At 38.6% G+C, this 24,910-nt stretch overlaps 1 protein-coding gene across 1 annotated transcript in view; it reads right to left on the bottom strand.

The window, feature by feature from the left end:
• LOC139743413 (TBC1 domain family member 19-like) overlaps positions 1-24,910 on the bottom strand; it is a 242,274-nt gene that overhangs the window by 157,265 nt on the left and 60,099 nt on the right. The window contains exons 7-8 of the mRNA XM_071653897.1: positions 17,933-18,005; positions 8,062-8,213 (exon numbers count right to left, since the gene is read on the bottom strand). Of these exons, the coding sequence (XP_071509998.1) occupies positions 8,062-8,213; positions 17,933-18,005 (225 nt within the window). The remainder of the gene's footprint in view (positions 1-8,061; positions 8,214-17,932; positions 18,006-24,910) is intronic.

Here is a 24,910-nt window from a genome sequence, read left to right as displayed (position 1 = left end):
AATGTTTACTCCGGTACAGCAAATTCATCATCATTAATGTCAGCTCCATCATCCCTCTCTACTGAAAGTCTGAGGATATTTTGAAGATTATCTAGCTGTCATGTCCATTCTCCACAAGTTTATCAAGTGTACAAGGCAAGGCCAGCGACATTGCCTGTCCTGTAAACTTTGTGCAACAGTTTGCTTACCTACAAATGTACATGTGATCTTGAAGTTGCCGAAATAAAAACAGTGCAACCCGTTAGCAGTGTATGTCATAAGGAAATATATAAAAGAAAGTTTATAAGTATACTTCTTTGGAGTCAATCAAAGAGAAGAGGTGATTCTGGAAGTTTGATTGTACAACCAACTCACAATCAGCGTAATCTTGATATATGGGGGAAAAACAAGAGATGGGGAAAAACAATTTCTTCTGCGGCGAGAAAGAAAACATGAAACTTCTCCATCCTGCATAAACACGGCTTGCATCCCCCTGTATGCGGCTGAAGTCCTGCCTTTGAATTAACTTTCACTCTGCGGATTTCTTGGAAGACTACGCGGGTTACTCCCTGCATACCTGGGAGGTGTTGCTATGGAGAGAGGGGGATGAGAGTACCACGCCCAGAGGTTACAAACCAATACTCCTCCTGAAGCAACGGCATCTCGGAGTAGGACACACTGCGAAAACTAGAACATGCACGACGCTGCAAAGCAAAATTGACAGAGATCTACTTCTGTTTTTTTCCCCCCTAGTGGAATAGACATTGATTTTGGTCATCCAACTTGCCACTTTGGTCTTCTGAAGGCTGAGGCACATAATAAGCCTTTCCCTGTGAATTCCATCACCAATAACAGGCTTGTAGATGATAATACTGGTTAAGGTTAAGAGTGATATGATGACAGAAGTGGGACATCTAATGATGAGAATCAACATGCCTTCCTCTCCTTTAATTTCATCTCACATTGCACTTTTTTATTCTCAATAGGGCTTATTAATCTCCTCTTTTCTTTTGCATTGACTTTTCTCTTGGAAAGGAAAATTAGCCATCCATATATAGAAGAAGGGTTTAATCTCATTATGCTGGAGAGGAATAAAGAGAAAAGAAGAAGAAAAAGCTGGTTTCAGAATAGAACATCCACATTACTTTTAAGTAGATCATTTATGGGCAGGAATATAGGGATACTTGGAAGTCTGTCATTCTCGTCAACAGAATTCTCATTCTTGTTTAGCTGTAGATTTGCACATCCAAGCTCCAATGCTGTGCATAAAAAAAAAAAACCCACATATTTCTACCTAACGGTTATCAAAGTATGATGGGTAACATTTACCAGGCCCTATTTCCATGTTAATTGAAGGCTGCCCCACAAATTGCCGGAGAGATGCACTGCTGATCGAAACTTGATCATGAAAATTGCAAAATGCACGCACAGGTACTGGTGCAAAATCATCTTGCTTGGAAAGTTCTGCTTGTTTTTTTATACAGTACACACAGTTCTTGATTTCTTTGTGTTAACTCACAAATCAGGTCCACATACCGGTAACAAATCCCTTGCCTTTACAATAACTTTGTCATTCTTTCTGTGTATTTGTCCATTTTCATTCCCTTCCCTCCTCCCCCCTCTTCCTCCCTGTATATCTATCTATCAATCTCTCTATTTTAAGCTATTTATTCATCAATCTATTCAACATTCATACCCATCTCTCCATTTGTCTATCAATCTATCAATCCAATCATATTTCTATCTATACTGTATAAGCTGTAACTATTCAATTTTTGGGGGGGTTTAATTTTAGTGAGTTTTGGCGACTTACTATTGGACCACAAATTTAACAGCATGAGAAAATATTCTGAAATAACAGGCATTAGTGCACCTTTGATAGCCTACACTATGCTGTAGGTGTCAAAATTGCGAAAACAACATTTCGCGGAAAAATGTCCATTACCTCCTCTTTCACAAAAAATACCTGTACATGAAAAGAACAGCTCATACAGTAACCTACATATATACTTGTATCTCCCTATCCACCCCATATTTCCCTCTTTCTAATCTCTCTTTTCATTTACTTTTCTATAAACCTCTGCTACTATCTCCCTATCCATCAAACTTTCTATCACCTTCTCAAACTCTGAATGCCTCTCTGCATTGGTTTCCAATTTCCCATCCCTCCCCCCCCCCCCCCCACCACAGACTGTGAAAAGTATTAATAGTCTCTCCTGAATCTAAACATCAACACAGTTTTCTATTGCCACATGTTCTCCTGCCAGCTCCAAAAAAGCCTTGTATGATGGAGTTGGAGTGCAGCTAATGTCATACATGCAATATGCTCTCGTGGGTATGATAATTTTCAAATTGCGAATTGTGGCACAATTTTTTGTGAGTGATTGAACATGCAATCGACAACCAGGCCAAAGGTACACACTTCTGTATGAGAAGTAAGTATGAACCCTTTTCAACAGGTAAGTTAGCCACCTTCCACTTTGAAGAAGACAATTATACAAAACAGTGCATTTGTGGTAAAGGAGGAAATATATTTGCATGCAAATTTTTGTGAATTCTAGTTACCCCACAAATTTGCAAAAATGAAAACATCCCACAATACATTACATATACAATAACAAAGAAAAAATAGAATAAGAGAAAGAAATACAAATCATAGATATGTATGTACATGAAATAACAAAAGAATATATCATAATTGTTTGTGTGTGTGTAAATGTATATAATTACAGCTGAACCTCTACAGTTCTACAAGTCCAGACCTCCTATAAGTTTATTTTCCCTTTCTAATTCTTCCTTTGTATTTACACAGTCTCTCTGTGTTCTGCACTGAGGTTTACTTTAAACTTTGTGTATGTCCAAAAAATACCCTTGGTTAGGTGGAATTTACTTTAAAAAGAAAATGGAAGAGACAACTAGAATGCGCAACAACGAGCAGGAAATTTGGGTATGTGATCAGCGGATGCAGCAATTTTATGAAAAACCCACTCGTGGGTAGCACAAAGAATTCTTTTATTCAGCAAATCAGTGGGTGATTGGGGACACATGACGAAAGTGGAATGATTCCCCAAAGATAAGAGCACCAGTATCAGTTGATGCATCTCAACAAACTCTTCCTGGAAATTGGGCAGCATCAGGGCGGGACTGACCTTCAGGGGGAAAAATAACAAACCAAACAACCACAATTTCTCCTCTAATCTGTTTTGTAGCTTACTGCTACCTCTACATGACCATAACAAGAAATGAAATAAAACTTCTGAATCATCACAAGCACAACCTTGACTGTAAACTTGATGCAGGGGGTTGGTGGGGAGGGGGGGGGGGGGGAGAGGGGGGGGGGGAGGGGAGGGAGGGAGGTACTGGAGAATGATAAAAATACCATCCCCACTTTTTTGCCTGCTGTTATGAAATCAACTATAATTTCCTCCCCCTGGATCAGATCCATTTCTGCCGAGGCCCCTCACTCGCTCCGAAGTAGGAATATAAATTCTCTCAGCTGTCACGGATAAAAGTTTCATGCAACATTCATATGCTCCACCAGCTCAATCGAGGGAACGTGATATGATGCTCTGTTTGTTTTTTTCATTACATCTCCAAATATTGCCTTATACATAATGAAAAACGTGCTGGACTTTCACCTTGTTTCCTTTCTGTCTTTCTTCTTTTTTATTTATTTATTTTTTTTTGTAGAGGGGGAGGGGAAGGTTGAAAGGTTTGATTGGGTAGAAGCAATTTGATCATTTCAATCAAAACAATCCAGATTACTGTTAAGTCAACAATTCAGCAGGCACATGCTCTGCCACCCCGTCATCAATACACACATACACATGCTTGTACCATCTATCACAATGATGTATATCAACTGCTTCTATATGCCATCATAGGGACACAAAAACATACTCTAACACACACACACACACACACACACACACACACACACACACACACACACACACACTTACATCATCATATACACACTATCATAGTAACACACAAACACACACCTCACATGTGCGCACACAAATGAACACACACACACATGTAAGATGGAGTGATATTTGAACCAGATATAAAAGGAAAATGGCAGAAAAAATTCTTTGCCTGGGCAGACATAGCATTAAATCATGCAATTAAAAAAACAAACAAACAAAAAATAACGATGGTAAAGCACGCATGCATGATATGGAAGTGTTGATATATGAAAATTATTGCGAATGACATCTTTCAAACCCGAAATCAAAAATACTTTCTACAACAATAAGATGATGAAACTTGCACCATACAGGTGATAATGCTTGATAGATTCAGACAAATTATTTTCAGCAAGCTTGCTACATTTTATCTTTTCTTTGGCTAGTCAGCATTATGACAAACACTGTAATCAAACGCACAGACTTTGCAAAACAAGCATTCACAGCAAAATCAGTCACTCTTATTTTTGCCAGGGAATTAGAATGCAAGCTTAGCTTAATATTTCAAATCTAGTTTGGCAACTTTTCAATTTCCATCTGCTCTTCAAAGCTGAGTTATCCAATCCAAAGAGAAACAGATTCCTCTTTAAAATTGTAAAATTCACAAACATACCCTGATTTCTGACAAGCTGATATCAGCACAGTCATCAGAAATCCTTTTTATTGGATTGTTTTTAACACAATATGCAGAGCAAATGAATTTATCGTGCCGTTTCTTTTTCCATAACGACCAATCCATTCAAATAATATGTCGCATAAAAGTCATCACGATTGATGAGATGTGTGTTTGGACAAAGAGTACAGGCGGAAAGGTATACATGTAGATCATTACACTACCATGGAATACCTCTGGATGATTGAATGACAAATGAATAATGAATTTCTTCGCTACTAGTATCTTGTGATTATTTTTGTTTTCTTGTTAGCATCACCCTCTGCCTAGTGTGCAAGCTCAACTGTAATGAAATTCACGAAAGAACAAGTTGAATGTGTGTTTGCCATTTTTTTTCTTTTTTGTATGTGCATGTGTGTGTGTGTGTGTTTTGTTTTAGCTTTTATTTCTTTATTGTTGTTCTTGTTGGTTTTTTTTGGCAGACCATGAACAGAGCAAAAGTGCTACTTTAAACTGTCACACTAAGCGTCAAACTTTGGATGCAATATATCAAATCAATCATAACCTATTCCTGGCACATCAGAACCCATAAAAACAGACATTGTTATGTCATGCAATGGCCTACATAGCAAGCTTGTGAATGTGTTGTAATTAAGTTTAGCATGTCTCTTGATTGTTGTTTCAGGCAAGATTGAACTTGCTTCGTATCTGGCCAGACAAGGCCATTAATTTCATTATGATCCCCGACCTCCTCTTGCGGAAAAGTAGGGGCCTGAGAGAATACAAACATTGTCAGATCTGGTGCAACATCAACAACAAAAATAAAGGGAATAATTCTCAAATATTTTTCTTCTTTTTTTTGGGGGGGGGGGGGGAGACTGCAACTGGATCACTTTTTAAGGAACTGAACATTCATCATTTATATACCTTTCTAATTTTCACAATATCTGGTCATCTCTCTCTATTTTAACACCCATTATGTATCTATCTTCCTTTTAGCTAAAGATCCATCTACCTATTTATCAATCTATCTATCCTATCCATTCATCTATCTATGTATCTATTAATCTACTTTTCTATCTACCTGTGTATGTATCTATTCATCTTCTTACATATCTCTATCTATCTATCTATCTATCTATCTATCTATCTATCTATCTATCTATCTATCAATCTACCTTTCTATCTACCTGTCTATGTATCTATTCATATCTTACATATATTCTCTCTCTCTCTCTCTTCTCACAGTGTCTAGAATCTACTGCCATAAAATGCATCATGACAAGAGCTCTCATGATTTGATCGACCACGTGCATGAAGACATGAGATCTGTCTTAACTCTTAACGTGCCATGGTCGCCGAACGGCGACCTTAGTCCTGACGTGCCATGGTCGCCGATCGGCGACTAAGAAGAGCAAGAAAAGCATTGATCATTTAAGCTCTTGTGTTACTGTAATGTGTTACACCAAGAAACTGCCAATGATATGTACTGGTAGCTGATTAGGATAGCCATCCCTTCCACTAAAAACATGAGCATGCTTACATTGGAAAATTTTGAGTAAATACACAATTTTTCAGCTAGATGTATTTTTTTCGCTTCGGGAAAATCCGCAGCGGGCGCACCCTCTGCGAGATGTGTATGTATCAAAAGTCTCATAGGTAAACCACGCGTGTGTATGCTATTGAATCTGCGTGTATTGTCTATGCGGTTCCACTTGCATTGTTCCGCTTGGATACTGTCCTGCGGGAAGCTGCTCTGATGTTGTCCCTCAAAGAGGGTCAGCTTTCGTTGTCGGTCAAGTCTTTCATCCTTTTGTTTTGATGAACATAACTAATCGTCCCCACGCCAGCATAGGAATTGCGCGTGGACAAAGGCCTGCCGATTTCAATAGAGTACACCCACCCGCAAGTCGCTTAGACAAAAGGAGGATTAGCAGGTTCTTCCTTCTCAGGTGGACAAAAGACACTATTCCAGGGCCCGGGACAATTACTTTAGTTTCAAATACAGGATCTGGGACTAAAGGACTCAGATTTGGGAATGAATTACTGAGGCAGAAAGAGAAATTGCCAAGATAAAATAAACTGCTAGTATCTTTGGAATCATACAATTCTAGAAGGCAATTTTGTTATCATTTGAAAGAGGAGATGTTGCTCTAAAACTTTCTCACAGAGTCAAGGGAGCGTTCCATTGAAGAACAAATACGACTGACTCTTTTTTTCCATACTACACAAAATTTTCTAATAATTTTTTTGTTGTATCAATTATTTCTGCAATATTTCAGGTTCAGATAGATATTGTGGCAAACTGAGTGCATGACACGAAAGAACAAACATTTCTTGACATATGTTGTGTAGAACTCAATTCAAAACAGCCAATAGTTTCAGAGATATGACGGTTTAAGATTTCACTGTCAGTCCAGTTTCGAAACGTTCTGGCGTTAGGCAAAAACCTCTGGCACGTTAGGGGTTTTGGGCCTGGCACATTAAGAGTTAATCCTCCCCTGGGCGGAGCCAAGATCTGTCTTAATCCTCCCCTGGGTGGAGCCAACACTTAATACCTTCTGCTGGCCACGTCTCCAATCAGAAGGGACATTACTGCATCTTAATGGCACCGTGACCGATGAAAACATCACATTATATATAGGGTTTGGTAGATTCCCATGAATGCTTCATGAACAAACACCATCGTCATGGAGAAAATAGGTACAATGAATGGGGGATAAGGAGGAAAAAATGATGAAAAGTGCTGGATTGTGCGAGGACAACAATTGTGAATAATGTTCCTCCTCCCAACAACATTCTCATCTCATTTCACAGCATGCTAAAACCCCTGAGCGCCACCAAATTCACAAATGCTTTTTAGATGAAACACCGGAAAATTCAGACTAAATGGTACTTGGAATCATACAGAATGACACTCTAATAGATGGGCAAAGTGTTTGCAAAAATAAAGCAAACCAAAAGGACACAAGTACATAAACGACAACATGAAAGGACCACCCTACAGCAACATTGCATTCATCTTGATATGAAATTGATATTCAGCTGCCGTTTCTTCAGTTGCAAGTCAGAGCAGAGATGCAACAACTTGTATTACACTGACAAACCTGGGCTTTCCTGACACAAAGCACGTTCTCTCTAGTCCCCTCAGCACACAGAGGGTTAACACAGAGAGAGAGAGAGAGATAGGCCAAATAATGAGATTTAAATGCTAATAAATACTTGGGAGAAGGGGGGCAATGAAAGATATACGAGCATTGTTTAAAGATTTATAAATGTCAATGGTGACATTACCATAATGGCATCATCACTTCGAAGGCTAGCCAGCATAATTGATGGACATGCAGTTTGAGAAACAATTCTGAGAGAAAAAAAAAACACTAATTATATTAGTACTATGAATTTGAAAATACTTCTATACAGCCATGCATACGGCCATCAAGCCAAGGTACGTAGCAGCAAATCAAACAGTGGTGTGACAGTTGTCCGTGAACTCACCATGTCGTCGACAGTGACCGCCAGGATCTGCTTCCAGATTTGACCCCTGAGGCCGCCGGGGCAGCCGCACCTGGCGTACTGCTGGGCCACTGCGGCGTGGTTGGCCTGGATGACTCTGCGGCCAAGCTTGACTCGGTCCATGTCAAACAGTTCTATGTATCAAAAAAAAAAAAAAAAGGCATTGGGCTCATTTGACAATGCCATTTGTAATGTAACAAACTCAAAGATCACCCTCATCTCACCACTACAAAGGAGAAGTTTGGCGCTCGACAGCCTTCTCCTGTGATTTGGTCATTGTCAGAAAACTGAAACATTGTCTGTTTTCATAATGTGAAAAATTGTGACAGTAGATAGTTTACATCAACTTTTTTCTCAAATCTTTTGCTTGTCAGCTGATTAACAATGGAAAAGGCACCAGACACTATTAAGCCCTCTTTTTTTTTTTGCTTTTTTTTTTTTGCTTCTTGGCCAATTTTGGAACATAATCAATTGTCATCCGAAATGTCTCCCCCCTCCCCTTCTCAAAATTAATTGATGTCCTTGTTCCCATAAACTGAGTCCCCTCACTTTTGAAAACGTAGCACCAAAGCTAATTGCTAAATTGGGCACTGACTTAAAGATCCAACTCCAAATGCCACACCCCCTCCTCACCCCTTTACAGAGGACCTGTTGGTAGATGAAACGCCAGAGTTTCTGATATACTTGTTGACTTCTTTATGAACCACACAAGTATTCTCACAGTCAGACATCCAGGTATTTAGCAATAGCTGGATTTAAAACAAACCCTCAATCAGTGCTTAATCGGCACATCTTTTAGACAAAGTTATCCACTTTTCTTCCATAATTGGCTTTAGAATTCCACGAAACTGTCAGACATGGTACGTACAACTGTATCTTACATTTCTGATAGTCACAAGAAATGTCATTGATAAATTACATATTAAAAAGAATGGTAGATCGAGGATTTTGAACACCGACGACGTGACACCACGTACTGTATGCACATGCATGCATGCACCGCATTCACACAATTTCACACTCCAGCTCTGCATGTGTGCTGTACAGGAGAGCTGTCTGTTTCCACTCCATCTACATAGTGACGTATACCTGATCATGAGAATACTGAACTACTTTAATAGCATATCAAGTTAACATCATCATTTATTTACTCATATGCATTGGGAAACACACACACACACACATATACCATACACACAAGGGATATCAAAATAGCAGGCATGAGGTACTGTACTCCACGGAAATCTAATCAGTATGCATGAGGTATACAAGACAAATTGTGCTTGTCATGCACTAGCGAAATACTTAATATGCCTTATATTTTGTGAGGCTACCTGTAGAATTTGTTAATTTCTTAATTGATTGAATTTGGTACTATCAACAACCACATCTACGGCACCGAAAATATGTACATATGTATTATCACTTTTCCCCCACTCTTGGAATACTGTCACGCAGTTTGGGACCCAAGTCAATAAAACAACAAACAAGCAATTGAAAAGATCCAAAAAAGAGCTGCAAGATTTGCATGCAACAATTATGACAGATCAGCTAGTGTAACAAATATGATGAAGCGACTGGAATGGGAAAGCCTCGCGAGACGTAGAATCAAATCTCGCCTTCTCATCATCTATAAAGAGACCCAAGGATTAATCCCCAGCAATATCAAACATCTACAAAGCTCCAATTCGACTAAGAGAAAACCAACCACACGGCACTCCTCCAAAAAAATTTTTGTATGACCATATAAGAGCAAATAAGAGCTGCTACCAGCAGTCTCTATACCCAAGGACAATCCCCCAGTGGAACAACCTCCCAGATAATGTAACAGAAGCTTCTACAATCCTAAAATTTAAAGACCTTCTTGAAAATATCAAGTTTGAATAAGATATGCCTCCGACTCAAGCATATATTGCTACCTACATGTACGGGATAGCCACACCAGGCGTTTGTACATCAACGATATCAAGATCAAGATCAAGAGAAAAGTTAGCCATTTTGAGTGTTGTCTTGTATTTGTGTGATGAGAGGCAATATTTTGGCATGTCATTGGATTTTTTTCATTATTAGTCATCTCATGAAATATATGGTTTATACAGTAATTAGAAAACCCCTGAGCTTATCCATCACTTGCCCCAATCTGTACTTGGAATGAATGTAGCAGTTCTGGTCCCGGTTTCATAAAAGATGTTACAGTAGGATGGCAACTCTTGCTGGAATGGCAACTTCCAATAGCAACGGCCAATCAGGAAGCTGGATTCTTGTCGTTACTATGACAATTGCAATTCCAGCAAAAGAGTTGCTATCATATCAGCTTTTTATGAAATGGGGCCCTGATTTTCTCTATACCACAAATATATATTTTAATTCTCTTCATGCAGATATCATAGGTAGATATTCTTTTTTGAACTTCCAGATGTTTTTTTTTTTCATTTTGCCGATTGTCGGAGTCATCCATATAAACAGTTTAGTCCTCTGCACGTTGGTGTCAATAACCAGCAAAGTGTTTTATGCATTCATTGCACAGAGTTAACATGAGAGTGTTTTCATGTTTTTAATTCACGCCTTGGCTTCAAACAATCCAGTAACTACAGGTTGACATCAGTCATGCTTATAAAGACTGTCAGTAATTTGATGATAATTATGAGACTTAAGTAGCCTGAATGATCATCCAACACAAGCCTTTTACTATACATCCTCTATATTCATATTCTTATTTCTTTATACATTATTTCTGTTTGGCTCAAGGCATATGACTGCAAACATGGCATACGTCAGTATATAAAAACGGCATGCATTCGCAATTGATCTGGAGGAAAAAAACAAATCCAAAAATCTTGTGCATGATAAATGATATGTGGGGGTGGAGGTTTATCGAAATGAAATAGTTTGGTTAAAAAGAAATGGATGGAAGGGGTGAAGAGATGTGCACGGAGTCTTATTCGGTAATGAAGAGGGATGGGTTGTAGGAATTTTTTCTTTTTGTTTCCGTTTGTTTAGTTTTGCCCCAGTCCCATCTGTGCTTGAGTGAAGGATGACACTGCTATGAACTGAGACGATGATATTCAAAGGGGGAATTTCTGATTCATCCACGGGCTGCGTCACTTTAACCCTCTCCGGTCTAGCACAGCAGAACGTCATTGACTTTGCATTGGACAGGCTGCCACTGGTCCTGCCAAGAGTTAAAGCTGCACACACACACTTACACACATACATATCGTCGCTGGGGTGGCAAGACCTTGTATCTGCAATTTTGGTGAAAATGACTTTTTTGCATCTATGGTCAAATAATCGGTTAAGTGATGTCCTGTCCAAATCCTAGTTGTCTTACCCCAAAAATGAAGCCACCATGGCACGTCAAAGGAACGGCTGTCCCATTCGGTATAGTGCTTTGGCCGCCATGTTTTTTTGCGCTCCTGAACATTTGACATTTTGTAGATACGAGGTCTTGTCGCCCCAGCGACGATATGTGACTTCTGCGTCTTTGTTCTAATGGGGCGCGATGCCTGTAGTTGATAACACATGACACATACGTACATGTAAAAAACAACTTTCTTCTCTGGATTAGTGGCAAAATGGGGTGGGGCACATACTATGGGATATCGAATGTCTTTATCACGTTTTGCCCTCCGGAAACCTGAACATTAAAAGTGGATTTATCAACATGATGGCAACTGCCCCCAGAGTGAAACATCACACATTTGTTTTTAAATACTAAAGCACTTTGAGCCTGACTCTTGGGACAAATAACGTAACCACGTATGTCGTAAAACCAACATTCAAGTGTTCATTGGCACACATGTATCTGCAATCTCTTCGTGGCCTCTCGCCTACAAATGTTTCTGTTTACGACACTTCTGATTCCCGTCGCAAAGATTATGGGGAAGATGTATTGGCAATTTTGGCTTTTGGCATGATCGCTAATGGAGATATATATGCCAAGTCTGTTGGTGGAAAAGGAGCTATATATATAAATATATAACTGCTATTTGGTTCATTAAAGTTTTCACAACTCCTTGCATTATTGTGCTTGCAAACTGAGCTTTGGTCCCCATGGATATGTGTCCCACACGCAAACACACACAGACATGCATACCTGTACCTATAGCCATTGTATGAAAGCTCTCAAAAGAACTTCAGAATACGTACATGCATAGCATTGCCTTGGCCAACACCATCCTTCAACTACGGCGGCCGTAACTGGTGCGATGGGCAGTTTGAAAGTGTATTTCGATTCAGAAATAGCCAGAGGACTGGGAAAAGTAAACAGGCTCATTCATCAACTGTATTCTGTTTATATTGTTGTTGTTTTTGCTCTTTTTTTCTCTTTTTCTCCCTTTTGAAGACTAAAGAGTGCCTTCAGCGTGCATCCAACGCATCAGTCTTCAAGCTTCTCTAGATGAAATACAACCTCAAGACTGACTCAAAATAAATTCTGCTCGGAAAGCCTGCACTGCAAGAGTGGGGCTGTGTTTTTTCGCTTTTTTCTGATTGTTTGTTTTGGAAGTCACATGCTCAAAATGGGATAACACTGTGTATCCATTGTGAGGGACATGACATGTACATGTATTCATGACCAAAGACAGAAAAAAAAAGGGAAAGGAAAAAAGAAGTAAATGTGACCCGCTACAACAAAAGGATCCTAAAGTCGCTGACGGGTGAGCCGAGAAATTCGAGTTTGAAGTCAGATCATCAAAATCCGTCAAAATGTTTGGATTTCTGTTTTTGACACAATTTTGTAGTCTAATGTATCTTCTATCATCTACCAAAATTTCGAAGCTAAATGATCAAAGGAAAGGCAAGAAAATAGCATTTTTCTGGGCCATGATTTTCCGACTTTCAACGGAACAGAAACGTGTCCAAAGATTTGGATTTAGCGCTGCAGCTAGACTCCGCCCCTAGCAACGAAGGAGTGATCTCATTGGTCAGTGCATGGCATCCTGGTTACTGATTGGTCGTGCGTAGACCGCTGGCGCTAAGCTTGAATGAGCATCGCGGAGGTTGCTAGGAGCATACCTTCTATTGTCAAACGGTGAAAACTGTCTTGCTTCCCCTTGATCTTGATAGTGTCGGAAGGAAAACTTTGAAGGCGGTTTTCTCGAAACGTTGATTTCCAAAACCACTTGACATGCGCTAATAAAATCATCAATATCTCCGCAACCGAGTACTGTTATGAGTCATGTTATATATGATATTAAAGTGGAAGAGAAAGGGAATAATGGCATGTCATTTTCAGAAAATTATCCTCCCCCGACTTTTGGATCTTTTTCTTGCAGTGGGTCACAAATAAATAGAAAAAAGCTAAAATAAATGAAGAGAAAGACAAACCTTAAAGGTGACGGAATTCATTCTTTTACTTTGAAATATCTTGATAGATGTATGGTCCCTTTTTTCTGTTTCAAATGGTTATGCCGCTGTTTTTGTTTTTGTTTTTCTCACATTTCCTAAACCACTAAATTTATTGTATAACAACAACAAACAAATTACCCTGCTGAGTAAAGGCTTTACTATAGGGAGCGTGAGAATTTCATGATAGCAATAATCTGAACATCACAGAGTGACAATGTATTGCAATGACCATCACCCAACGCAATCAAGAAGAATAGCTTCGGTTACAAATCCGAGTCTTATCCTTCGCGGAAGCCACCATCTACAAGTAATGATGGTGTAATTTTTTTTTTCTCTGAATCTAACTTTCATGTGACATTGTTTGCAATCTGTGCCTTTGTATATGTTGCACTTTTTGTGTGTATTTCAATGCTCATTATGTTATGAACTGGCCCATTTCCATACTGTTCTGTATCTATGGTACGTTGTTTGTATCATATGTTGCTTGTACCTCGAGAATACAGAAAAAAAGGGCACACAGTATTAACTAAAGTGACAAAGTTTTCAGAATATGTCTCAAAATAATTCAAAGATGGAGTGCGTAGTTAGGACATAATAAAATTTGTGGCTGGAAGTATCCTATTCATATTATGACACTACCAGCTACTGACCCCTGTAATGCCCAAATCACAGTGCTTTAGCCCCAGTCACACATGAGCCAAGAACGGTTGGCGGCCATTCTCTGATCCCTGAAATCACTGGTCAGCAGTTATTGGTTGTCAGACGTGGTAAAGAGGCTTTTTGAAGCCGGTAAATGGTTGTTAGCATTCAGCAACCAGTCGGCGGGCAGTCTTGGTGAGCCAAAGGTTTTCATTGCTACATCAAAAACCTTTCTTGACCGAACTGGCCAGCAAAAAGTTTTTGTTTTTGTTTATTTGGTTATGAAAAGGTTGTTGATTGGTCACCAAACTTTTTCGAAAGTCTGGTAATCAGTGATAGTAAACTAGCCTTTGACGTGAAGATTTATTTTGTGGTAGGCGACCAGTGAATCTGATTACTGGAGGTTGGTAACCATCTTTTGCATTATGTGTGACCAGGGCCTTGAATTGATATCAATTTCCAGATTTTGAACCCCCCCCCCCAAAAAAAAAAAAAAAAATAACTGGCAACTTATAAATTCTCTATCTTTTAAAAGATCTGCAATGGGTCTTGCTCAAATCAAAAGGGTGATGGCGCTTCCAACGTATATTGCTGAGCTCAACTTTTAGAAAATGATGAGAGCTACTTGAAATGGGTTTGTGTTTACTAGTACCTGCTTCAATATCAGCCATGCCTCGAAATGTTCAGTTTCAACAACTGCAACGCAGCACGTCGTCTCAAAGCACAGATTAGCGCCTCTTTTCAAAACATCCGTTTCGCTCTGACAGCTCCGAATGACTGCAGAGCATGTCCCGGACATGGAATTCAAATTGCATTCGAGTCTGTTCTCGCACGTGGCGGCGTATTTAGGTCTCAATTTCCAGTCTAATGAGGGGGGAAATGATTTCCAGCACTGTCTGATGACACCAAGACTCGGCTCTTGCTATTCAGAGTCATCTTGTATTGTTTTTAACCCTTTGTATGAATGAAAACCTGAGTGTTCCTGCACAGAGCCACTAGGGACTTTAGAGTCTTGTAGGGAATAGGAAGATGCAATATCCAGGTCAGGGGATGTTTCATGGGCTGGAACCTGGTTATTTCTATGATCTCTTTTCTTCTTTTGCACGATGTTTCCCAGTCACACCATTACTATCAGTTAAGAATCTATTGGTTAGCATTCTGTTTATCATCCTTGTAGGCATCCCAACCAACCTTATATTACATTCATATAGCTGAACTCTATCTCATGCTGTTTTCTTATCCCAGTAATATCTGCTTGGGTATTCACGATAATAGTCGTAGCTTACTGTGAAACAAGGAATGTTCACATGCATTTTAATTTCGCACTTTTTGCAAAAGCCCAGATTCGCGAAATTAAAATGCACGCGAAAGTTCTTCTTTAGACTATATGCATTGAATGCCAGTGACAATTCGCAATGTATTTTTTTACAAAGGCATATTTTGGGTGGAAAATGGCATTTTCACCTTTTCTGCAATAAACATGCATAGTTAAGATATTGGGGAAAGTAGTATTTTTCCATAATATCTGCAGTAATTTTGGCAAAAAAAAAAACCAGCACAAAATGCTGCAAAAAAAAAAAGGAGCAGTTGGCATCTCTGCCAACCGTCGCTTTCTCCCCTCTTTGGCATTTTGTTGGATCACATGAAATAAACTGGAAATATAGTACACGAATGGAAGTGTGTGCACATATGAAGACTTGTTTCTATTGTTGTTTTTTTTCCTCATATTGTATTCAAGACGGGAGATTTTGAAGGATATGGAAAGGGAAAGAGATTTTGACATACAAATACACAAAGCATCAAAGCTTGTGTGCCGAAACAAACAACATCCTTTACAAAAAAAAAGAATGAAAAAAGATGATAATCCCCCCTCCTCTCGCAATATGTGGCAGATACACCTAACTCAATCAAGCTCACCCTTCAATGTTGTTCATGCTCTGAAGAATTCATATCAAATCCTTTATTTGTCCAATAGAACATTCAGGGTTGGTTTTGTCAAGTTCATTTTCTACTCGTGACCACGCATAACCAACTCCACAAAAAGTCACACAGGGCAACATCCTGGTGGACCTCTGATAAAAAAAAACAAAAAAAAGCATCTTGAAAGTCAACCACAGTGATTTTCCACAGTTGGGATTTTTGAAATGACCAATCTTTGGAGGTAAACTGTAAGCTTGGAAGCAGAAAGCAACAAAAATGTAGCGCTTGCAGTTTTTGTAGACCCCATCTCTTCAGTAGTTGTTTTTGTTTGCAATTTTTCCACCAGTCGGCAATGTTCATGTGTACAATTGTACATAAAAATGACAGAAAGACTAATCCATTCTGTCCACAGTTATCGCGGATTCTTTTGAATGATCACGAGTATGATATTCTTAATGAGCATGTCAGCATTCAGGTTATCTGATAATCCCTTCATAGCGGTTGCAATAAATTCTTTAATCCCTGTTTTGTGTGCTCTATATAATACATTAAAATCAGGGCACTTTAAGAGACATTTAATCCGTTGAGGGCGGTTTGATTTTGCTACAACACACATTTTCCATAGACGCTTGCCCGAGTATACTCAGGACTCATCCTCAACGGGTTAACTACGTCTCAAAAGGGACTTTGCTACACAGACAGAATTTTGCTACCACTTGCGTCAGGGAGATAGAAACATCCAACATTTTAATTCAAGAGATGTTTCTTTTAACAATTGAAGATAAAATCTTGCCTGGCAACTTTTGTTGCTTTGGGATGCAAGACACTATTAGACACTGGATAAAAACCTTACATTTCTCATGCAAGATATTCAGTAAGGAATATTTTGTATCCAATCTTCTTGTCTTTTTTCATATATCTCTTTTTAATTTGGTCAGTATCCCTCAGTGAGCATAAGATGCAAACTTTGCATTCCTTCCGTAGGTATGTTGTAATAATCCATTCTAGATCAGGATATCAATCATCATATGGAACAAAAATTAGCTGATAGTGATACCTGCTTGACAACACCCCCCTCCCCTCCTAAACGATCCTACAAAAATAGCCCTTCCACCACTGGGCAGGCATTCACATGGTCGGGGTTACGTCACTTCCGGAATAGCTGGAATGAACACAAACACTCCGGCTGTACAGTAAATGTGAGGAGCTACAATGTAGTAAGCCGGAGTGTGTGTGAATCGGAGTGAATGCAATACAGCACATGCATGCAAGCATGCAGTGTTCACATGATACAGACGACACATCGTCGGTGTTAAGAATCCTTGCTCTACCATTCTTTTCTGTAATCTATCAATTACATTTCATGTGGTTACCAGAAATGTTATGAAAGATGGACCATATCTGACTACTGTATATGCCATATATTTAGCAAGTCTAAATTTTCACGAATCAGGACTTCACGGCGATTTTGCGACTGGTTAAATTCGCGATCGTGCGGGAGTACTGTACTGAACGGAGAAATGTATATGTGTGCGTCATATTCATACCGAGATCAGAGTCATCATTTTCGCACGTCTGTAATTTTGCAAACAGCACCTGACTCGCGAAATTCATGAAAATAAAACCTCGCAGAATATTCGGCGTATACAGTATACCTGACAGCTTCTTGGAATTTCAAAACCTATTATGGAAGATAAGTAGATAATTTTGTCTAAAAAATACGCTGATCGTGGGTTCGTTTTCACTCCAGCCACAGCTAAATACCTGAATGTTCTACCATGACAATTCCCAAGTGTGAGTACAAGGTCTCATTGACCTTCTGGTCAATTCTGAAAAAATGCCACTCTCTGGGCTGGTGACTTTCAAGGGAAACCTGTGGGACAGCTCCCCCTGAATGAGTGGCCCGCAAAGTGCTCTCCAATGACGGGGCTCAGCAGACACTCACCTCCCACTCCATCCGCCGTGTCATCCACACCTGTCTGCCGCTCTCCCGGAGATAAGTCCTTGTAGTCCTCACGCTGCAAGTGACAGGGAAGGAGAGGGGCCAAGGAGGAGAGAGAGGGGTAGAGACAGAGAGACAGAGAGAGAGAGGGGAGAGATGGAAGCAGGAAGAAAAGTGAGAGAAAAGAGAAGAAGGAAGAATTGATTACAATGTACAAATCGAGTCAACAGATTGATGCAAAGGAGAAAATTCAGGTAAAAGAATTATGTATTCCTCAAGGAACAATCAAGGAACAGAAGGAGAGACAGAAAGAAAAAAAAAGAGAGAAGGAGAGGGAGAGAGGCAATAAAAGTTCCAGAATATATTTATCATCAACCAGCATGCATGAGAGAAGACGAAAATTAAGGGGAAAGGGGAATACATGTGACCCAGAGAGGAAAATAAAGAGAGTGATGTCGATATGTTGGGATTGTTAGAAAGAGACAAGACACAGATAGAGAGATTGTAAGGAATACAGAGATTGATAGGAAAGAAAAAGAATAAAACATGGGATGGTCAAAGAGATGTATTATGTAGATGAATAGATAGATAGATAGATAGATAGATAGATAGATAGATAGATAGATAGATAGATAGATAGATAGACAGACTGATTGATTGATTGATCGAATGATAGATAGATAGATATAGATTTATACAATGTAGACAGATAGATAGATATAGATAGATACAATGTAGATAGATAGATAGATAGATAAATAAATAAATAGATAAACAGATTGATAGATTGACAGATAGAATGACAGATAGGAAGATAAATAGGTTTATTATGGATAGATAATTTGATAGATAGATGGATTGACAGATGTAGATAGATTGATAGATAGTTTGATAGAGATATTGATAGATAAATGGATAGATACAAAAAGACAGGTAGATTTTATTATGGATAGATAATTTGATAGATGTATGGATAGACAGAAGTAGATAGATTGATAGATAGTTTGATAGAGATATTGATAGATAAATGGATAGATACAAAAAGACAAGTACACATGCAGAGATTGATAGAAGGAAAGGTGAAAAGAGGAATGGGAGAAGCAGAGAATAGAAGGAAGAGAGGGAGAGGGAGAGATTGAAGGGGCAGAAGAGATGGAATAGAGAGGGAGATATAATAGAGATGAGAGAGAGGGAGAGATGAGAGAGATTGAGGGGAGTAGAAGAGATAGAGTGGAGAGGCAGAGGGAGGGGGAGATAGAGAGGGAGCAGATTGATGGAAGAAAACACAATTATGAATGACAAATATTGGATCAGCATCCCGCCAATGCCTCTCCTAACTGCAGTGCTTGCACATGTGCTTGTGTCTGAAGGATCCCTGCCCAAAACACTACATTGTTGCATGATAACAAGTATGGATTTCCGATCGGTGTGCGTGCCAAAGAGGATGACCTAGAGCTAGTTCAGATTGATTTTGAGGCGACAGTCTCATACTTCTTAGCAGTGCATGAAGCAGACTTGAACTTGGCTCCGATCCAAATTGGCGTACGATAGATATATGAATGTGCATATATACCAACTAACGCATGATATACAATATACAAAATGTGTGTGTACATGCATATAGTTATTATACGCATATTCATGTACATGCATGGAAGCATACATTAGAGTATGTCTGCATATGTGTAACTAATTCACAATATAGCCCTGGAAATTCAAAGAGTTGCAGAATTCTGTGTCACTACAAATGGACATTAAAACCTGTATAGACAAATCTTTGTATAGGGCACTGACAATTAAAATCATCCATTAATTACAGCATTGATCTAGATCATTTCCAAGATAGTAGTGGTACATGAAGAACATTTTTACCTGAAAGTTACAATAAAAGAGAAGGTATCAAAAACATTCTGTACTAGCCATGGACGCGAAACGATTATGATATTCAAAACAACATAGTGATGGCCAAAGCAACACAAGGACACTGAAACCTGTCACATTTTCTTAATTTATTTCATTCATGTTAAAAGAAATATACGTACATTGTTGAAAGGGGTTTCAAGATAAAGTTATACAATGACCTTGCAGAATTGTGATATTTGCAATAGCAGCCACTTACAATCTGATCATGAAGTTTAATTTCATTCCAAATTTGGGCTTTCCAACTGATAACCTCTCATCATAGAAGACCCTTTTCACATCACCCACGACCAGGGCTAGCGTGAGAATGGCAGCAAGTCTTTCATTTGTGAATAGGGTGAAAGTGTGACGCAGCTGTGTGTGTTTTGAACACGTTTTGATGATGTTTCATCAATTTGTGGAATATAAAAACTGTGTTGCCCCCAATCTGTCCCACGGTTAGAAAGACTTCATTCTACCTCGAGCCGGGTATGACAGTAAACTTTGATCATGCACTCTGCATTTTGTTGTGAAGGAATTAAGCTCTAGCCGATCACCAAGTGAACTCTAATGACAGTGATGTAATGAAAGTTCATACTGTAAAAGTGGATATTTTCGCGGGACTACTTTTTCGCGCTTGGCCGGGTGAACAGAGTTTCGCGTGTTTTTAATTCCGCGGAATCAAGACATCCCACACAGGAACAGATGGCAAGCAAATATATTCGCGTGCTTTTATTTTCGCGCTAGTTTCTGGTTGCGCAAAATGCGCGAAAATTTCGAGGAATCCACTTTTACAGTAACCAGTTATTTTTGTATGTATCATACACACTGACTGAACCTTCAGTTTCTATGTATATACTGTATTACAGTTGAGACATGAATTTTATTACAATGACATGCATCTATGGGATAATGGTAAAAGTAGTATATAAAGCAAACTGACAACAATGCTACCACGCTGATTGCATTTTCATGCTTTGATTTATTTCCTTCCAGCAAAACAAATTCCTGGTACGAGAGTCTCGACTACTAGTAGTGCTGCAAGGTATCTACAGTATCGATCAAAGGTAAGAAAAATATCTCATGAAAATTAGATTTTAGACAAAACAACTGAAAATTTATAGCTGGCATGTGTGATTGGTGTGATTGAATACAATGTATTTTCATATAAAATGAATCTGGTTTGTGCATGCACTGCCATCCAGCAAAACACTTGCAAATTATTAAAAAAAAAGAAACAAGAAAAATACTTCCAAAAGTATTTTGGATGCAATGTGCGTAGTAGGTCTATCTTGCAATATATTCTGCTCCATGTTGGGGTGCTATCTATATCAAAGCCCTTGAAATGTGATCTGTTGACACTGGCACACACAAGCATACATTTTTGATGACCAGTGTCGGCTTGAAATGTGTTGAAGGAAAACTCATTAAGTTGTCGTCATGTTACTGTCGCTAGATTCAGATGCAGTAGACAGACACGAGGAAAATCATGAAGATGTTCTGATGTTAAAGAACAGCTAGTAATGGAAGATTCAAAACTAAGGATGGTGTGTAATATTTATACTTCTGTATCTTTTATAAAATATGGGGTAATATTTTTGTGCAATATATTCATATTTAATTGTGATTTTTAATGTGGATGTAATGCATGACAGCTCAATGTGTTTTATTGCATTTGGAGGTATTTGTATGTCACTGCAATGTATTTTAGCCTTAGAGCTATGATTTTGCGAGTTTTTGCCAAATAAACCATTCTAATGATAATAATAACTCGCTATCTGAAGATTTCAAGTAATATCATGCCCACAACAGAGTCTCTGTTTGTGGATAAAACTCTCTTTTTGACCCGTTGAGGACGAGTCCCGAGTATACTCGGGCAGGTGTCTATGGGAAATGCGTGTTATAGCAAAATCAGTCCGTCCTCAACGGGTTAAACTTGGGAAAGGATTCACGCCTTGCTGCCACTAGCATTGCTACGCATAGATTCCCGCAAACACCATTGCACCTCCTGGCTGATGACGAAAGCTAAGTGTGCGACTAATGACTTTATTGAATTATTGAACTCATGATCCATTTCAGATTAAGAGGGGCTTTCATGATCAATCCCACCACCTTCTTTGCACATCTTTCATAAGCCTTACTTTCTCAAGTATTCTAGAGGGGAAAAAAAGAAAACACCAAACAATGTATTATAGTTTCTGCTGGAGTATTCTTTCTTCTATACAGTCACATATGTCACTGAATAAACAGTACATTATATTTTACACCAGAATATACACTGTGAATATAATCCAGAAGTATATATCACTCATTATGTTTAACACATTGTTTGGAACCTAGAAAAACAGACATTGCTCCTAGGCCAAAGGCATAAATTTGAGAAATTGACTACAACAACAACAAATGAACACATATTTGTAGTTTATATGTAAATCCCTTTTCTAGGCAAAATTCTGATTTTTCTTTCACAGATTTGCATAGAAGACAACATTTGCTTGGTGTGCACATTATATGGGGTTAGATCTCGACAGAAAACAAACTTTCAAGGTGACACAAGACATTCAAGGCTATGTCTGTCATACTCCTGACTAGAATAGTAATAATCCAACATAGAAATACTCACTTGATATATATTAGCATGTATTGCCTACAGTATTTCTTTGTGATTTTGTTCAACTGATTTGTTTGTTTTTGTGGGGTCTTTTTTCATATTAAAACCATGTGGAAAAGTTACCCTTTATACATATATGCCTGGACACATGGCATTAGCTTTGCCAAGCTTTCTCATCATCATTCAGTAATCCCTCCAAACTTGACAGGTGGTAGATTTAAGAGTATTAAGCCCCCTCAGGTGTAGCAATGTGCCTCACTCATACAGGAAGGCCAAGGTGACACAACATATATGATTAGGTAATCTCTATTCATTGACAATATTGTCAGCTGAAAACCAGAAGGGTGATATTTCCATCAAAGATTTGAGCATGAATAAAAACGGAACAATCAATTTTCATGAAATGAACAGTTTATTTTATCAAAAGTGGATAGATTTATAAGCGTTGTTCCACATATAGGGCAAAATAGCACCCTTGTGGTTTTAATTCTTAACATTTTACTGAAAATGAAAATGATTTAAAATTGACAGCATAATGAGGAGGGCGCAAGCTCTACAACATGACACCAATAACTCAATCTTTCTGTCTGTTTTCTGTCATTTCTTCACTTTTCTCTCAAAATCACATCAGAACGAACAATTCAGATTCGATATAGGGTGTATTTATAGCAAACTTTTCTGGGTAGAACATGGTTTTGGAACCATGTTTTGTGGTTTGAATTTTGCAAAAAAAAAAATGGTAGTCATGATTACAATTTACAAACACGGTTTTGAAACAACATGGTTTTGAAATGCACTGTGGAGGTGCAATTCAAAATGGTATTTCACCAGAAACAAGGTCTTGAAAGTTTTATAAATGCAACCATGATTTGCAACACAGTTTATATGATGACATAGTTGTGTGTGCCCTGTTTGACTAATCTAATTGCCAAGGGACAAGCTGCACATATTGGCATGCACAATGGTACAGTCCAAGCTAGCCAGAAACAGACTTGGGATAAACTCTTATTTCAAATGCTCCACTATCAAAAAATGTTTCAAAACCATGTTTCCCAGTACAAAATATCTTACAAAAGCAGCCTTAAAAAAAGGCACAAACTCAAAGCAAATATTTTCATTTTGAAAATGTTTCCTGTTCTGTATAATGAGTCACACATGTTAACTCTTTTAATATGTGCCATGTTCGCACGCCTGACTCAGTCGATGGCATGCCAACTTCGCATATTCTGCTCACACGCACTGACCCACCAAAACCGATCGATAAATCGCCGAATGCCACAGTACAATGAAAGAGTTTCTCAAGATTCCATTCCTGTCACATGCAGCTTGCAGTTAAAGTGGTGATTGACTATCAAGTGGTGTTCCCTACTGGATTTACATGTAAATTTTAAGTTTCTGTCACTGTTTTTTGTGAAAGGTCACACCTCTACAATGTAACTTCTGACCATTAGAAAGAAAAAAAAAAACAATGATGGATTTGTCATACAATTTTACATCAAAGCAAAACTTGGCAAATTCTCTGTAGAACTTTGCTAATTACATGTCCAGGGTAACAGAAATCTATTAAAGTTACATAGATTTGAAAAACAGAATGTTTCCGCAAAGCATGACTATGTTCCGGACGGGTCTCAAAATAATGTAGCACACGGGGTTTACACCATGGCACATAAAGAGTTAATGATTTACAATGTAGCTTTTTGCCATGCACACTTACATGTATACCACAAAATATAAATAGCACAGCCTGCTTATTTTTGTTCTGTCAGTCAAGTGCAAAAAAACCCATGTCAGAGAGAGAAACAAAAAGAGATAAGACAGATGATGCTATGATCCCAATACAAATCTGAAGAAGACCACAACAGTGGAATCATCATTTCTGTTGCAGCCATTCTCATTCCCTTCATCTGCATCAAACCAAATGAAACAAGAAGGACAAGGGAACTGCCCATTACAGATTCCATATTCATTCGACCGTAATGCTGCTATTTTGGATACCTCAGTGGAGACGTGCATTCTCATTGGTGCACATCCATAAAAACGTCACATCCCATTCCTGTTCCACGGAGGCAAAATTTGATGGAAATCTAGAAATTTTTACAAAGAGGAATTGACACTGGCATGACAATTTGTTCCTTCTTTTCTACTTTCTTTGTTTTTAGCTCCTCTGGTTTACATTTTTCTCCTGCTGATGCATACAATGCAATTTGTAAATTGTCATTTTTAAAACCCTCTCTAATAAAAGAGCAGAAAAAGTACTACGGGGGTTTTGCTACAACAAATCTGTTATTCCATACACTGTACATGCGCTCTCCTTCGAAAGAGACCTTCATTTCAGCAAGGCTCTGTTAAAGAATCAGTTAAAGAATGACCAAAAACTCTGCATTTTTTTTTTCACAATAGCTCTTGGAACCATAGAGTCACACTAGTCCCAAATACTGATAATTGTGTTTATGTTTGGTCTTGTCTTTCAG

This window comes from Diadema antillarum, unplaced genomic scaffold, assembly GCF_040938485.1.
Source record: "Diadema antillarum isolate AM-2024a unplaced genomic scaffold, OU_Dant_1.0 seq00001076_RagTag, whole genome shotgun sequence".
Taxonomy (NCBI): Eukaryota; Metazoa; Echinodermata; class Echinoidea; order Diadematoida; family Diadematidae; genus Diadema; species Diadema antillarum.
This window is presented reverse-complemented; position numbering and strand designations above follow the sequence as displayed.